Here is a 15663-nt window from a genome sequence, read left to right on the forward strand (position 1 = left end):
CCGAATACTTACTTGATCGTTGGAGTGCCTTTGCAGGTACCCTCCCCACCCCGTGGAGATAGTATTCGGTCGGCACCGAAGACTTAGAAGACTACGAAGGAAGAACAAGAGGAGTGTTTCTACGCAGGAACAGTTAAGCTAGCTTTCATTTTTCCTAACATTAGTTCTCGACTAGAAGATGCACTTCCTCATGCTGCAAAATGAAATTTATTTATACAGCAAATTTGTATAATTTCTTTTATTACTTATGAAGATAGATAATAAAAAAAAGTGTGTAATAAGATTACTTAAGTGATGAAGATAAAGAAAAAATAAATAAATATTATTGGAGAAAGTGTTGTACAAAAAATAATATACTTTTAGACTTTTAGTCCCAATCAATTTCCTTTTTCAAACAGTGTCTATCAGGTTAAAAGGTTATTCACCAATAGTCAGAGCAAGAACAAGAACCATGCTTGAAACTATGAAAACGATAACGATCTCGGACAACAATTTCACGTTTGTATATACCAGAAGCAATCTTAATTGCAGAATGACAGTCCTGGCATATCCTCAAGTTCTTGAAAATGCACAGGGAAGAACCGGGTGTTGTGCTCATTAGGCCAAAACAAAGTGCTAGCTTCTCACTATGAGTGAACAGCACTTGTTCTGCCTCTTCCAATGCTTCCATGCAGTCATCCGCATTGGAACAACCAAACAAAACTTGACAATTTGTGTTGGGAACATAGCCAGCCAGCCTCAGCTTGCAAATCATGTCATCAAGCTTCATGTAAATATCTGCAGTTCTTGGGTGTGACTTATCCCCAGCAATGAACTTATGAAGTTGGCCATCAACATATATGGAACTCATTCCTGGCACCTTTCTGATACCCCTATTCTTAAGAACCTTCCTAAGGGAATTTGCCTGGTCTACCTTTCCACACAATGCATACATGTTGGAGAGCAGGATATGATATTCGGTGTTGAGGGGATCGATCTGAATCAACTCTCTCATAATCTTCTCCCCCAGCCTCAACTTTCCATGTGCATAAGAAGCACCCAAAAGGGACCCTAAAACAACTTCATTTGGAGGAATTGGCATTTTCCTCACCAAAACCTCAGCTTCTTCTAAGTGTCCAGCTCGACCTAGAAGATCCACCGTGCAAGCATAATGCTCTATTTCTGGCCTCACTCCATAAACAGATTCAAGATCATGAAAATACTGCCAACCCTGTTCAACTAGACCCGAATGGCTGCAAGCACTTAACAGAGCCATGAAAGTCACAGCATCAGGCTTCACCTCTTCCACCATGCAACCAAACATATCCACTACAACCTTCCCCATCCCATGCATAGCCAACCCACTAAGCATGGCATTCCATGCCACCACATTCCTCCTTGGCATGTGCCTAAACACCATCAAAGCAGTCATTATCCTCCCACATTTGGCATACATATCAACCAAACTTGTCCCCACCATGACACCCAAATCCCACCCCACAGCCTTAACAGCATAACAATGAACCCACCTTCCCACACTCAAATCCCCAGACTGAGAACAAGCAGACAAAACAGAACACAGAGTAACATTATTCAACCCAAACCCAAACCCACAACCAAAAACAGTATCTTTCTCCTTTTGGTTCCATACATATGTTGTCCTTTGAAAACGTTTCTGTTCAAGATCCTGTTGGGTATTAAATGTGGACACCTCTTCATATGGAGGTTCGAACCTTAGTTCACTATGTTGGAAAGGACTAGCCCTTTCCATTAGACCTAACTCCAATTGATTACCAAAAACCATATTTTTCTGTTCGAGAAACCGTCGAGCACTAAATGTAGGTACTTCGTTTTGCGGGAATTTAAACTTTGATTCACCCTGTAGAGGACTAGCGTCTTCCGCTAGACTCAACCCCCTTTGGCCACCAAAAACCATCTCTTTAAGAAGCAGAAAAGCCTCTTTTGTAAGCCCACTCTCAACGTACCCCTTTATCAAAACAGTCCAAGCAACCTCATTTCTCTCAGGCATTTCATCAAACACCACTCTCCCACTCTCCACACCCTCCCATTTCACCACACCTTCCAAAACCACAGTCCAAGACACCACACTAGGTTCCTCAATCTCTCCAAACACCCTTCTAGCCTCACGCACGAGCCCACACTTGACATAACCATCCATCACCGCATTGCAAACCTTGGTGTGCCCCAAAAACCCAAACTTCACCACACCCACGTGCATTTGAGGCACAAGGTTGGTGTCCCCAAGCCTGGCACACGCGCCGAGGGCGCAAATTAGGGCTACCCCGTCGACGGGGAGGGCGCGTTGGCGCATTTGGAGGAAGAAACGAAGGGAATCGAGGGGGTGAGAGCAGCGGATGAGGGCGGTGTAGTCCACGGAGTCCTTGTGCGAGTGGGGAATTTTGTCGAACAGTTTGCGCGCGTGGGAGGGGAGGGTGCAGGAGGCATAGAGGTGGAGGAGGGCGTTAAGGAGGAAGTGGGAGGCGGAGGAGAGGAGGCCCGCGACGGTAGCGGCGGCGTGGAGTTGCTCGCCGGGGCGTAGGGCGGCGGCGCGTGCGCATCGTCGGAGGAGGGAGCGCAAGATGAGAGCACATTGTTGTTGCGAGCTATGTGACCATCTCATACCATAATATGATCATGATTTGTGTTGGGATTAAGATTCATGCTTATAGTTTTGGGAGTTCCCGGGTTAACGTATGTTTAATAGTATTTTTAAGAGAGAAAGCAGAAAAGTAAGCTTAAAAAAATAAAATAATCTTTTTAATAAATTAAAACTAACTTATTTACAAGTTAAAAATAAAATTTTAAAAAATTAATAAGAAAAAATATGTACAAATTAATTTATATTTAAATCAATTTTAATTTATGAAAAAAATTATTTTATCTTCTTTTTCTAATTTTTTTTAAAAATACCTTTAAAGAAGTTTATACAGATAAATTCTAAAAAGCGCTTGGGATTAAAGAGGTCAAGTATTAACTCAAAGAAATCATATATTGCACTTCTATAAATTAATTTAAATTTTAGATTTTCTTTTACTATGTATACTTTCAGATAAATTTATCTATAGAAATCTTATGTTGTGAATGAAAACAAAATAAATTGAAAGAAAATTGTAAAACGTGTTTCTAGTATTAAATTAAGGGGGAATATATGCTTTATGTATTTAGTACGCCAAACTACGCTAATTTACCGTACTTCAGTTAATTTGCATGATAATAATGTTGCGTTTTAAATTTCACTTCCATTTCACATCATCCTTTTCATTTCACTTCCATACCTTCAAGGACTACTGCTTGGTATTCCTATTCCTGGGGGCTCAAGATCATGGTTTTAACATTTTTTTGTTCTAAAGTTATTCTACACAGGATTTTAAGCAGGTGAATTACATGCCGCATTGTAGCAACATAATTTACTCCAATGGATTAGAACCAAAACTCGTTTATATTTGAACAGCAAAACCAACAAGAATTCTGGTTTCTTGATAATTCATGCAACAGGCCATAAAGAAATAAAAGATCAATATTCCATACATGCCAAACCCAGCATTAGATACATACATTGAAAGAAGCTAATAGTATCAAATTATCTGGCAGCACTGCACAACACACCATCTTTGTCCGAACACTCAAATCATAATCAGAAGAGAAGGGGGGTCAATGGGAAATAATTGCAATCCTTGTATCTTAGCGACCTTTATGGCCATTGCAAGGAAAGGTCAGTCATTGGCTATTTAGAAAGTTTGAAGTACAGGATCAAGACGATGGCAATAACCAGGACCAAAACAATGCCACCAATAATCCATTTATTCTTGTTCATCCTTCTTGACATGTTGGTCAAAATTTTCTTGCTCTTGCCAATGTTATCATCAACTCCATGAAGCTGCATGAGGGAAAACAACCATCAGTAGATCAAAGTATATGTACTTTTATTGTCTCACTCTCATCACTATTGTATTGATACTACTCGTTCTTCTATTCACTACTCAGGGAAAAGAAAATTTTATGTTGCACTTGAAATTATCTATAATAGAAAATTAAAATCCTTGTGTCATGTTACTAATAGTAATAGAATTACAGACACATCATCTATTGAAAAGAAAGAAAAAAATTACCGTGTTATGCGCATGCAATAGAGATTGTCGCTGTGAATGCAAATCATGAAGAATGGAGACACCGAGCTCTTCTGTTTCCAACATTGTTCTCCTACTTTCCTTAACTCTGTCACTGGTTTTATTCAACCTCTCAGTTGACGTCATTAATCTTGTCCTCTGATCAGCAGATGCCTAATGTATTCACATTAGAAGTTGGTGTCAGCTTTGGTATTTCCGATCCAAGAAAACAGGAGTTCAGAAATGAAGTTTGAATCTAAGCTTAGTCATTCTTCGTATCAGGAAATCAGACAATAGAAATGACATTGGGCACAATTGTCAATAATGTAGCTGAGGAAATTTATAATCTAACATATATATAAATCTCCGAGGTCTCACCAACTAGTTTGCCCAAAATCAACATCAAAGCATCTACTTGTAAAAAAAAATTAATCATATTAAAAATCTATTTATACATTAATGATCAGATTAAACCTTTAATGCTTATCCTAATCTAATAATAACTTAGAATGATACATATCTATCTTATCAATAATTTTACTTAATCTAAATAAGTTAAATATAATTTATACAAGAAAACATAAACTATTACAATTTTAAAATTGGTATAAAGTTATCTTTCCATTACATAGGCAACAAACTAGTATTATTAAATGTTAACATAATTGTCTACATTGTATGTGAAAAGGGAGAAGGCCATTGTAATTTGTAAGCATATACAGGGCTATTGAGAAAATCAATTGTACCTTCAAAAAAAAAAGGTATTTCTATCATAAAACACGATGAAAACAAATTGACCACACACCAATGGGAAACAATCAATCCTCATAAAAGAATCAATTAGATAAAAATTTCTATGATCATCCAATGCTCAAATAATCAATTGGATAAAAAAAAAACTCTAAGATCATTTCTAGACAATTAATCTTACATTTGACCTCTAAAAGGTCTAATATTTTGGTTGAGTCAGATATATACTAGAAATTATCTGTCAACAAAAATTATAACTACTCTATACAATTAATCTACCATTAAAGATTGCTTCTCTTTCACTGTTTGAACTTTGAAGGTATATCCTTCTTGAAGTGTGAAATGATACATAAATTATACAGTCCTTTTTATTTCAAATTAAAAGTTTCAAGTGGTAATCATAATGTTTACAACTTCAATAGGTGTAATTTGAAAATAATAAAATATATTGCCTAAACTTCATTTGCTTTGTTTCACCATTGACGAGATGGATGCATCTCATAAATGATTGTAATTATCAAGAACATAGTCATAGTCATCAAACTATGTCAATGTATAGAATCATGATATACACAAAGTATGGACAAATTACTTATTGATCAATAAGAGTCAAATACTATTTTGGTCCACATACTTAGATCTTAATTTCCTCTCTGTCCCTACCATTCAAATAGCTTCAAAGAAGACCCTTAATTGATCATTGATGTAACAGTTACAACGTGAACTACAAATCAACTTTTGTTTACAATGGCTAAAGAAGTAGAAATGAGGGAGGGAGGTGGCTTGCTTGACAGGGAAAAGAAATATCAGCAACAATAAGCCATCACTTAACCCATCAATTTTAATAAAAAAAAAAGTATATAACAGTATAGAAAAAGGATGATCAAATTGTATCCTCGTTATAGTTTCACAACAAAACTAATCATCATCAAGTACACAAAAGAGGAAGTTAAAATAAATGAATCATACCGTCATAGCATCTGCCATGCCTGATTCCAACAATTCATCTCGTGCAGAAGGATTTAAGTTACCAGATACAATTTTCTTGATTTCACTTTTAAGATTGTTTAGATCAGATTTATACTCCCGCAACTTAGCAAGAAGTACACCCTTGACGTTTGGCTGCAAACTTCTTGCCTCGAGGTCCATTTTTCGAATCTACAAATTCATTAGCTAAAACATATCAGACCCTCAAGTGTACAAAAAAAATAAAGCCATCTTCCCAATGAGGGAGAAAAAGAAGTACCAAAGCCTCTGCTTCATCAATTCCAGACTTTATTTCAGAAACTTTTTGCTTCTTTTGCTCTGCAGACAAACAGAATAATAAAAATTATAATGGAATATATTGCTCAAAAATATATCATAAGGTTCGATGCTTCCCCCATCCAGATAAAGGTTTTCAATAGTTTTCCATTCCAATAGTTCATTACTTCAAGAATTAAGACATTCTTTCGTGAATATGTTTATGTTATCCATAGGAATTTATAGAGAAGCCAAATACTGTTGTCACATAAAATGAGTATTAGAATTCACTTCAGTCTGTGATGCATGCATTAGAATTATTCCCCCATCCACTCAACTAACAAAAAGAACAAAAATGAGGCAAGGCGTCAAACATAATGGGAGAAAAACAAATTGGGAAATAGTTAAGTACAAAGATACAAAAGTGATAGCAAGGTGGCTTCACTAAGCCATTGTTAACCTTTATAATCTAGTGTTCAAAATCCAGAGCATGCAGTTTCTGCTCCTAATCAAAGCTTACAACATCAAGAAATAAAACCATAAAGACTGCAATTCTGACACACTAGCTAGACTAACAACATTGCCTCTACACCTTTCCTTTGTAGGCATCTGCCAAGAGATTTTTCCAAAACTGTCAAATATAGGAAGATACAAATACAGTCATGTTTCAATCATGACTAAAGAAAAATAATAGGATCAGTGAGACTTTGGAAAGTATAAAGAGGAGAAATTTTCTTGACGGAATTTCTACCAACAGGAGCTACACATCAATACTTTTTCAGGCCAAAAGAAGCTCTACACACCAATAACTGAAAGGATCCTAATTCATGCAATACGCCATTATCCAAATTCAAGCAATGTAACTGAATTCTGTGATAAAGGAGTTCCAATAATATTTTAAAAAAATAAAAATCTACGAACTCGCAGACTTTTAGACTATATTCTACATTTGAATCAATACAAATTAAATCAAACACAGAAGAAGACTCGTCAATTTTTAAAAAAAAAAAAACAAAGTAAGATCAAGTAAAAATGCTCTAGTACCTCCATTAAGAGCACCAGCAGCAGTGCACTTTTTCGCTAGATTCGCCGAAAGCTCGCAGTATTGGCGTTCGTATCCCTCGAACACGTTGCTCATCGTCCACGACCTTCGTCACTCTCTGTTCAATTCACGATCAACAAAACGAAGAAAAAATAAAGGAAAATTAGAAACAAAAACCTCTCATCCAATTAAACAAAACGAAATCGGAACCTAGGGATCGAGAATCCGGCTCCGAAACCCTAATTCTTAGGCGTAAACACAAAAGGTTGGAGGACAATCGGCGTCGCGAGAATCGAAAAGTGGTGACAGAGAAGAATCGGAAGTGACGAAGGTACCTGCGGTGGGCGGAGATGACGTGGAGGCTCGAGAAACGGCGGGAATTTGGGCGGAGAAGGGTGGCGAAGAGGAGAGGGTGCGTTTTGTTTGGCGGAGGGTTCAAAACGACAAGGCAGGGAGAATAATTAGTGGAGGAGGAATGATGAGGGCATATTATTCTCTCTTTGGTAATTGGTGGAAGGGTTTGTCTGTCAGACACTTCAATTACTCATAAACTAAATTTTGAGTTTAGTAAGTCGGAATTGTGGAGGATGACTAGGAATGCTTCTTGACTTTTTCTTTTTCTTTTTCTTTTTTAAACTGTATTTATTTATTACTACTGTTACTGTAGTAACTGAAAATGTTATTACCAGGTAAATTAGTATACTTTACATATAAATATAAATAAATAATACATGATATAAGGACCAACTCATTAGTATGCCAAAAAAAAGAAAAGAAAACAGGTTGAAAACTTTGGTTTGTCTCACTTAAAGGTAGGTTGACGAACCAACTCAATAGTTTACAAAAAAAAAAAAAGTAATTTATTTTGAGTTACTATTTCGACATATTTTTTTCTTGATATTTAAAGGATTTATATAAATAAGTGTACTCAAATAATAAAAAAAATCTCAATTTTTTTTACATAACAAAATAGATATGTAATTAATTAATCATAGTAATATTCATAGCTTTATTTATTACACAACAAATCTCAAATTATATATATATAAAAAAATCAAATATATAACAAATTTGTTACACTATAAATCACAAATTACAGACTATACACAAAATAAAATTGAAATGATTTAATTAGATTTACATTAAAAATAATATATAAACAAAAAAAGGGCTAGTAGGGTCAGCCCCCATTTGGAGGGCATGTTTGCAGGCTAGGTGGATTGGTAGGCCAAAACACTTGATCAATCTCGCCAATTTTTTATGGTAACCAATTTTGTCACCTGTAATGTTGAATATATGTTTGATTTGCCTTGTATGATGACCTCATGAATTATATGAACTATGTATCTTTTATATATCATCATACATTCAATTAATATATACACACTTTTTAGAAAAAGAAAAGAAATAGCATTTGTTGTTGTGTCTTATGAAAAGAATAGAAGTTGATTTTGTATTAATCACACCTTTATCGTAAAATATAAAAAAAAACATTTTGTAAATGCTATATGTAAATGATTTTGTACACACTCACGCTTTAAATAACAATGTAACATACATCTCTTTTACATGACAAATGACCTACTATACCCTCCTCACAATGTGCAAAAAGTAGGATTTGCACAAAATATTTTGTCTCTTACATTTGTGTCCTAATATATCTCTTGGGACTTTATATAAGAGCATCTGCAATACGGGTTGCTTATAAGCAACTCCCTGTGCCACATAACTGTCACATCAGTTTTGGTCCACAAAGTGGGTTACTTAAATTTTAGCAGAGTTGTTTCTACAAGTAACTCTGCTAAAATTTAAGCAATCCACTTTGTGGGTCAGAGCTGATGTGGCAGTTATGTGGCATAGGGGTTGCTTATAAGCAACCCCCATTGGAGATACTTTAAGAAGATGCACAATATTGAATGTAAGAAATCTTTCTCGACAATCATATTCTTAAAATGTTCATATACTAATAAATTAGAAAGTTATATTTCTTATTTATACTAAAGTTACCTTGAGGAGATGATCTCTATTAGACAATCTATGAATTGCTCCACAATTTTAGAGATAGTGAATATTTTGTGATCCCAAAAATTTTGTGGCCTTTTATATCATCACTCTAGTAAATTAAACACTTGTAAACATTCAACCTTTGTGTGTTGATAATCTTGAAGAGGCTTGTAAAAAAATAATACATGAAAGTCTAGTATTGTGTTGTGATTAATAGTTTGTAAAGTCTAGAGAAGTTAAAGATATTTTATTTACATTCAATGGTTGGATATTGAATTCTTTAATAAAAGAAAGAATAAAACCTAATTCTTAAGGATATGCATCTTTCTTTATTTATTAACTTACTTAACTAACATGGATTGAAAAAGTTTTAAAAATAAGTTTTTAAATACACAATTCAATCTCTTTTTGTGTTACTTGTGTATCTTGCTAATGAAAAATAAATTCAAAATATAAAAAGATGTGTGCTTGAATATTATAATTTCTCCGTAAGTAATGTCAGGAAAAAAAATAAAAAGAAAAAAAAAATTCTCCCGAAGTCAAAATTAGTATTTATATTAGTTAATTTGTAATATAAAAAAAAGTTTCATATTAGTCTTTAAGTTAATTTTGAATATAAATAAGTTTATTTTCTTACTTTTTCTCCTAAAAAAAATACTTACGCATAAATTTATTTAAACATAAATAATAGATATAGACTTTTATGCGGGCCCTTACAAAGAGCACAGAGAATTGAAAACGACGAAATGCTAACTTCACGTTTTTATCCATGAGAGGTGTATTTAAAATAATAGTGAAAATTAGATTATTTTAATAATTTATAATAAAAATACATTTTGTTTGGATAAACATGATGAAAAGTAATTTTAAAATATTTAATTTTATTTAGATGAAAAAAATCAATTTTTGTATATTAACTAAACTTTAGAGAAAAATTGTTAAAAAATAATCATAAATTCAAATATTTAAGATACATAAAAACAACCTATTTGATTATAAACATAAAAAGAAAGTAACCTTTTAAAAAATTTAGTTGTTAAAGTATACAAATTTTTAAGAATTATATAACACTACTAGAATTTCTCTTATAACATGTGACTTTTCCTACGACAGGAAACGTTGTTCCTGCAAATTTTCCTGCGAAATTATATCTGCAGGTAATACCTTCGTGGATAATATTTTTTTGCGAATTTTAAAATTTGCAGGAAATTTTCCTGTGAAATTTCTTGTGAAAAAAATTCGCACGAAAGTTTCTTGCAAAAAAAAATTTGCAAGAAAGTTTCCTGCAAAAAAAAATTCGCAGGAAAGTTTCCGGCGAATTTTTTCGCAAGAAATTTTGCAGGAATATTTTTTATGAAAAAAATTAAAGAAATTACTATAAGTTCTATCAATAATTTTTTAACTTTCAAATGCTCACAATGAATTTATCCGAAGCATTTGTTTCCATGCCTCCAACATGTGATACATAATATTTTAAATTCTAAGATTGTAAATTATAAGTCTAACATTCAACCATATAAATCAACTTGTAAGGTAAGTGTTTCCCCAACTTATATACTCTTTAATTGCTTTATTTTCAATCGATGTGAGACTTGAAGTTTTTTTAAAATATTAAACTTATAAATTTAAATATATTTTTTTTTTATTTTTCCTACGGATTAAAATTTGCAGGAAAATTCGTAGGAAAAGTTACCTGCAAAATTTTTCTATCATTTAGTAAACATTACTTGCAAATTTATTTTTGCAAGAAAGTCTGCAAGAAACAAAATAAAATTCTTACAATATTTTCTGCAAATTTTTACCATGGAAAAAAATTTCTATGATTATTAAAATTATAGTAAAATTTGTAAGAAATATCTGTAAATTATTTTTTGCAAATAAATTTGCAAAAAATTTCTGCGAATATTTTTTTGCAGGAAAATTCACAAAAAATTCCTATGAATATTTTTTTGCAAGAAAATTTACAAGAAAATGACATTTTTCTAGTAGTGTAAAGCTCAATACAGCTACATGAGAAATATAAACATGTATAATATAAAAACATAAAAACAATGATTCTTGATGAATCAAAAATGAAGATTGTTTTCTTGATATAGATGATTTCAAGTAGGAATGTATGTTGCAGCTTTTGAACTAGAGAAATTAACATATTTTGAAATAGTCTTAAAAATTAAGATTAGATGTTGAATTAATGAAAAGCATGGTAATATTGTAAAGAAGATACTCGTACCCCTTGGCCTAATCCCCTCATTTTGGTGGAGCCTCAATAAGAACGACAACATAATACAATTCTGAAGAGAATATAGAAAATTCATTATTTAACTTATATATTTATTAGATAACAATTTTAGAATTGTAATAATAATTTTGTTTATCATTGGATTAAATTGATTTTTGGACAATTTGTTTGTAGAATACCATTCTATATTTTCAATGGTTGGATTGTCAAAAAGATGTTTAAGGTTGGAAGAAAAAGTTTCACAATGAAAGTTATTCTTTTGAGTGTTTTCATCTTCCTATTTTTCATTCTCGGAGATCCACATACGAAATTTTGTAACACCCCATTTTTTTTATAAAATATAATATATAGTGATTTTATTAAAGGTAATTATAATATTTATTAAAAGGTTAGAGGGATTGGCCCCAGTCCCATAAGTATTCTATTTGATGAAATTGTGTGTATTTGATGAAGTTTGTCAAGTAGATTTTGAATATAAATTTTATTTGGTGATCCGATACTTCTAAGGTAATTAATTGAGTACTCTGGAGAAAGGGGTTAGAAACCTAAGGGAAAATAATTATGAATTTTAGGGATAAGAGTCATAGACGTTTAATTGGATGAATTTGTATTGAACGATAAATTTTCTGGGCTAAATCGAGTTTTGGCTGTTTAGATTTTTGTATAATCGTTTATCATGATGTTGTATGAGATTATTTGTTCCAATGATGGCGTGTTTGGATGTTGGATTGCACGCAGCACCGAGCTCGGGTGCTCGATGCTGGGCGTGCCTTCATGCGTATGATGACACTACCTAGATGTGTTGGCGTCGGGCGTGAAAATGTCCATGTCGGGTGTGAGGTGACCAAGATGCTTCTGTCTTAGCTTAAATTCAAGCTTGGATTTGTTAAGCTGGACGTGGATTTGTTAACTAAAGCATGGATTTGTTAAGTGGAGCTTGAAAAGATCAAGATGCTCTTTCTCTCGGCTTAAAGTCGGGCATGGATTTGTTAAGCCAGACTTGAAAAGATCAAGATGCTCTTTGTCTCGACTTAAAGTAGAATGTGAAAAGATCATGATGCTCTCTATTTCAGTTAAGAGTTGAGGGTGGGTTTCCAAGTTCGACATAGATTGTCAGGAGGCTCTTTTATGATGTTTTAAATGATGATATTATGATGTTAATAATTGATTACATGATGATGAATGTATGTGTTTGTGTGTGTGTGTGTGTGTGTATATATATATATATATATATATATATATATATATATATATATATATATATATGAGGAGGGTTCACCGGTGTAACTTTTACTAAGTGTTTCATCGCTCAATAATTTTATATTAAATGTGAATTTTATAAATCCAACCGTTAGATTAAAAGTTCTTTACTTTTACATCATATATACAAAATTTGATATAAACATATAAAGTGATGTGAAGTTATAATTCAATGGTTGAATTTACTAAATCCACATTTAATATAAAGTTATTAAACGGTGTAATACTTAGTAAAAGTTATACCAATGTCATTTGAACCCTCATATATATATATATATATATATATATATATTCTATGAATGATGATTATTATTTGGATGGGTGAGAATTGATGTGGATAAATATAGATGTTGATGAATGATGAATGATGAATGATATGATGATCATGACATAATTATATAGAAGCATTTGCATGGTTGTGATATGCATCATATTTGCATGATTATGTAGTTCTGGTGGGAAGCTGTTAGTGTTCTGGTGGGAAAACTTTTGTGTTGGTAGCTTAAGGTTAACCTTAAGTACCAACTATATATTCTCGATGATGGTGACCAAGTACCCATGCATTTAGATGTAGGTATACATCGCATTGCATTACTGTGTATGTGTTTGTGAGTGTATTGATGGTGTATATATTTAAAATTAATGTATTAATTGTTGTTATTTATATTTGTTATCATGAAGGGATGGGATGCTGAGGGTTGCATCCCATTCCCTATAGTGTGAGATTATTCTCACTCCCTATTGTTTATTGATATGTCTTTGTATGTTTTACAGACGAGAATCCTCATTTTTTGGAGGAGTAGGAAGAGATCTTGATGGAATCATGCCTTGGAGAGCAAGAGGTGATACCTTAAAGGAACCAAGAGGAATGAGATAGACATGAAGATTTGGGTCAGTCAAGGCCCAATGGGCCCGATGGGCTTGGAAGGCCCAAGTTGAGCTTCACATGGGCCATATCTTGATGTATCCATTTTCTTATATTTTGTATATATTATATTAGTATAAGTTTTATATATTTTGGTCTTGTATTTTGGACCACATAGAGTAGCATTTTGGGCCATAGGCTTATTGGGCCTAGTTTTGGGCTTCATGGGCCTTTGGGCTTTTGGTACCCAATATTGGGCTCATTTTGATTCTTGTAATTTTTCCTTTTGATTGTATTTGGTTGGGCATTGTATTTAGGCCATTAGAATAAGATTATGAATGGAATTTTTAATTAGGCAAAGTTAGCTAAAATTAAGGTTACATTTAGGAGTAATTTGAGTTGCATTTGGTGCACATGGGCTAACCCACATGGTGCTGCACATGGACCACCCAAATCAACATCAAATTAACTCTAAATGCAACCTTAATGCACATGGAATCAGCTCTTGGACGTGCACATGGAGCTGCCAAGAAATTTGAATTTCAAATCCCATTTGAAATTCAAATTTTTGGTGCCAATTTTGCTCTTTGAGTTGGCACCATTGTGCTTGCTTCCTTAGCCTATAAATTAGACTTTTCTCTTCACATTTCAGCACTTTGAATCATTAATCAGATTTCTGAAAATTATTCAGCCAAGTCTCTCCTCAAAGTCACTCTCACCTAGCCTAGGTTCCTTTGAACTTTCTTTAGGTTTAGCACCTTTTTGAGTAATCCATTACTCACCTTGCTTTGGTGCTCCCTTCTTCTTCATTCTTCCTTTTTCTTCATGTCATCAAGGTTCTTCCTAGCTGGAATTTTCGTCCAGCAACCTTCAAGGAGAAGATCAAGTGGCCAGAGCAAGCTTAAGGTAAAGAACATTCATCCTCCTCACCTAAGTTTGCCATCAGATCTAGGTCTATGTGGAAACTCTAATGCCAATGTGATATTGGGACTAGGGAGTAGTTAGGAATTTTGTTATCTCTTTGTTTTAGTCCAATATATATATTCAAGTTGTAATTTAATTGTAATTACTCCATTAATTACTTTTCAGATGAACATGTTTATTTTATTTATAACTTTGATGAGGATGAATTGAGATATTATGAGCTATTTATATGCATTTTATGGTATTACTCTTGGGATAAATGGGTGTCACAAATTTGACATTCATTGAGATAAGGGGTTTTAGGTAGAAGTATACCACCTTACCTTGATGGATGCTAAACTACGTATGTAGATTTCTGAGATCATCTTTATTTTCACTCCTAATGAGAAGTAAGAAGATGAAAACCCTCAAATAAATAAATATTTTTAAATATAAATTACATTTTATATTTATATTAAATAATTTATATTGTAGTGCAATATTATTTTATTTATTAATAATTTATTTTAAAAAATACTAAAATCAATCCCCATATATAAAACACAAACAATTATTTTATGTGATAATCTTTTAGGATTTTTTTTTCTTGACAAGAAAGTTTTTAATTTTTTTTTAAATTTTATATTTAATCTAATTTTTATTTATCATAATTATTCATGACTTAAATTTTAATATTTTTTTAAAATAAATTACCAATAAATAAAAAATAATCTTATGATATAATATAAATTATTCTTAAATTTAAAATATAATTTATATATTTATAGATATCTATTTATTTAAAATTTAAATATAATTTATATATTAAAATATAATATTTATTTATATATATATAGTTTATTTTAAATTTAAGTTATATATAATAAACATTTAACATCTGCATTGCACATGTTAAAATACTAATTTTACTTATAAATAAATATTATAAATAAAAATTAGAATAAATAAGAAATAAAAAAATCTTTAAAATATTTTTCATCTAATAAAAGCATCTAAAAGCATTTTTTTCAATTAAATTTTAATATTTTAAAATAAATTATTAATAATTAAAAATAATCTTACCTTACAATATAATATATTTATATAAATTTTAAATATATTGGTATTTAAATAATATTTATTTGTATTATAATTATTAACGAGGTTGAGACCATTGTGTCTTTATAAATTTTATTTAAATAAAAAATAAAAAGAGAATAGATAGAAAAAAACAATAATAATGTTTCTTCAA

At 32.1% G+C, this 15663-nt stretch overlaps 2 protein-coding genes across 2 annotated transcripts; both read right to left on the bottom strand.

Moving 5' to 3' along the window:
- Positions 1-301: 301 nt before the first annotated feature.
- On the bottom strand, positions 302-2675 carry LOC109805072 (Pentatricopeptide repeat (PPR) superfamily protein). The gene has a single exon (XM_020367021.3). The coding sequence runs from the start codon at positions 2618-2620 to the stop codon at positions 422-424; it is 2199 nt and encodes a 732-aa protein (XP_020222610.2). The 5' UTR covers positions 2621-2675; the 3' UTR covers positions 302-421.
- Positions 2676-3420: 745 nt separating this feature from the next.
- VTI13 (vesicle transport V-snare 13) lies at positions 3421-7681 on the bottom strand. The gene is made up of 6 exons (XM_020367389.3): positions 7476-7681; positions 7143-7258; positions 6103-6161; positions 5826-6014; positions 4110-4280; positions 3421-3877 (listed from the first exon to the last, which is right to left on the bottom strand). The coding sequence occupies exons 2-6, from the start codon at positions 7234-7236 to the stop codon at positions 3725-3727; spliced, it is 666 nt and encodes a 221-aa protein (XP_020222978.2). The 5' UTR covers positions 7237-7258; positions 7476-7681; the 3' UTR covers positions 3421-3724.
- Between the last annotated feature and the right edge of the window lie 7982 nt (positions 7682-15663).

The sequence above is a fragment of the Cajanus cajan genome, chromosome 2 (genome assembly GCF_000230855.2).
Source record: "Cajanus cajan strain Asha chromosome 2, NIPB_CcT2T_4, whole genome shotgun sequence".
NCBI lineage: Eukaryota > Viridiplantae > Streptophyta > Magnoliopsida > Fabales > Fabaceae > Cajanus > Cajanus cajan.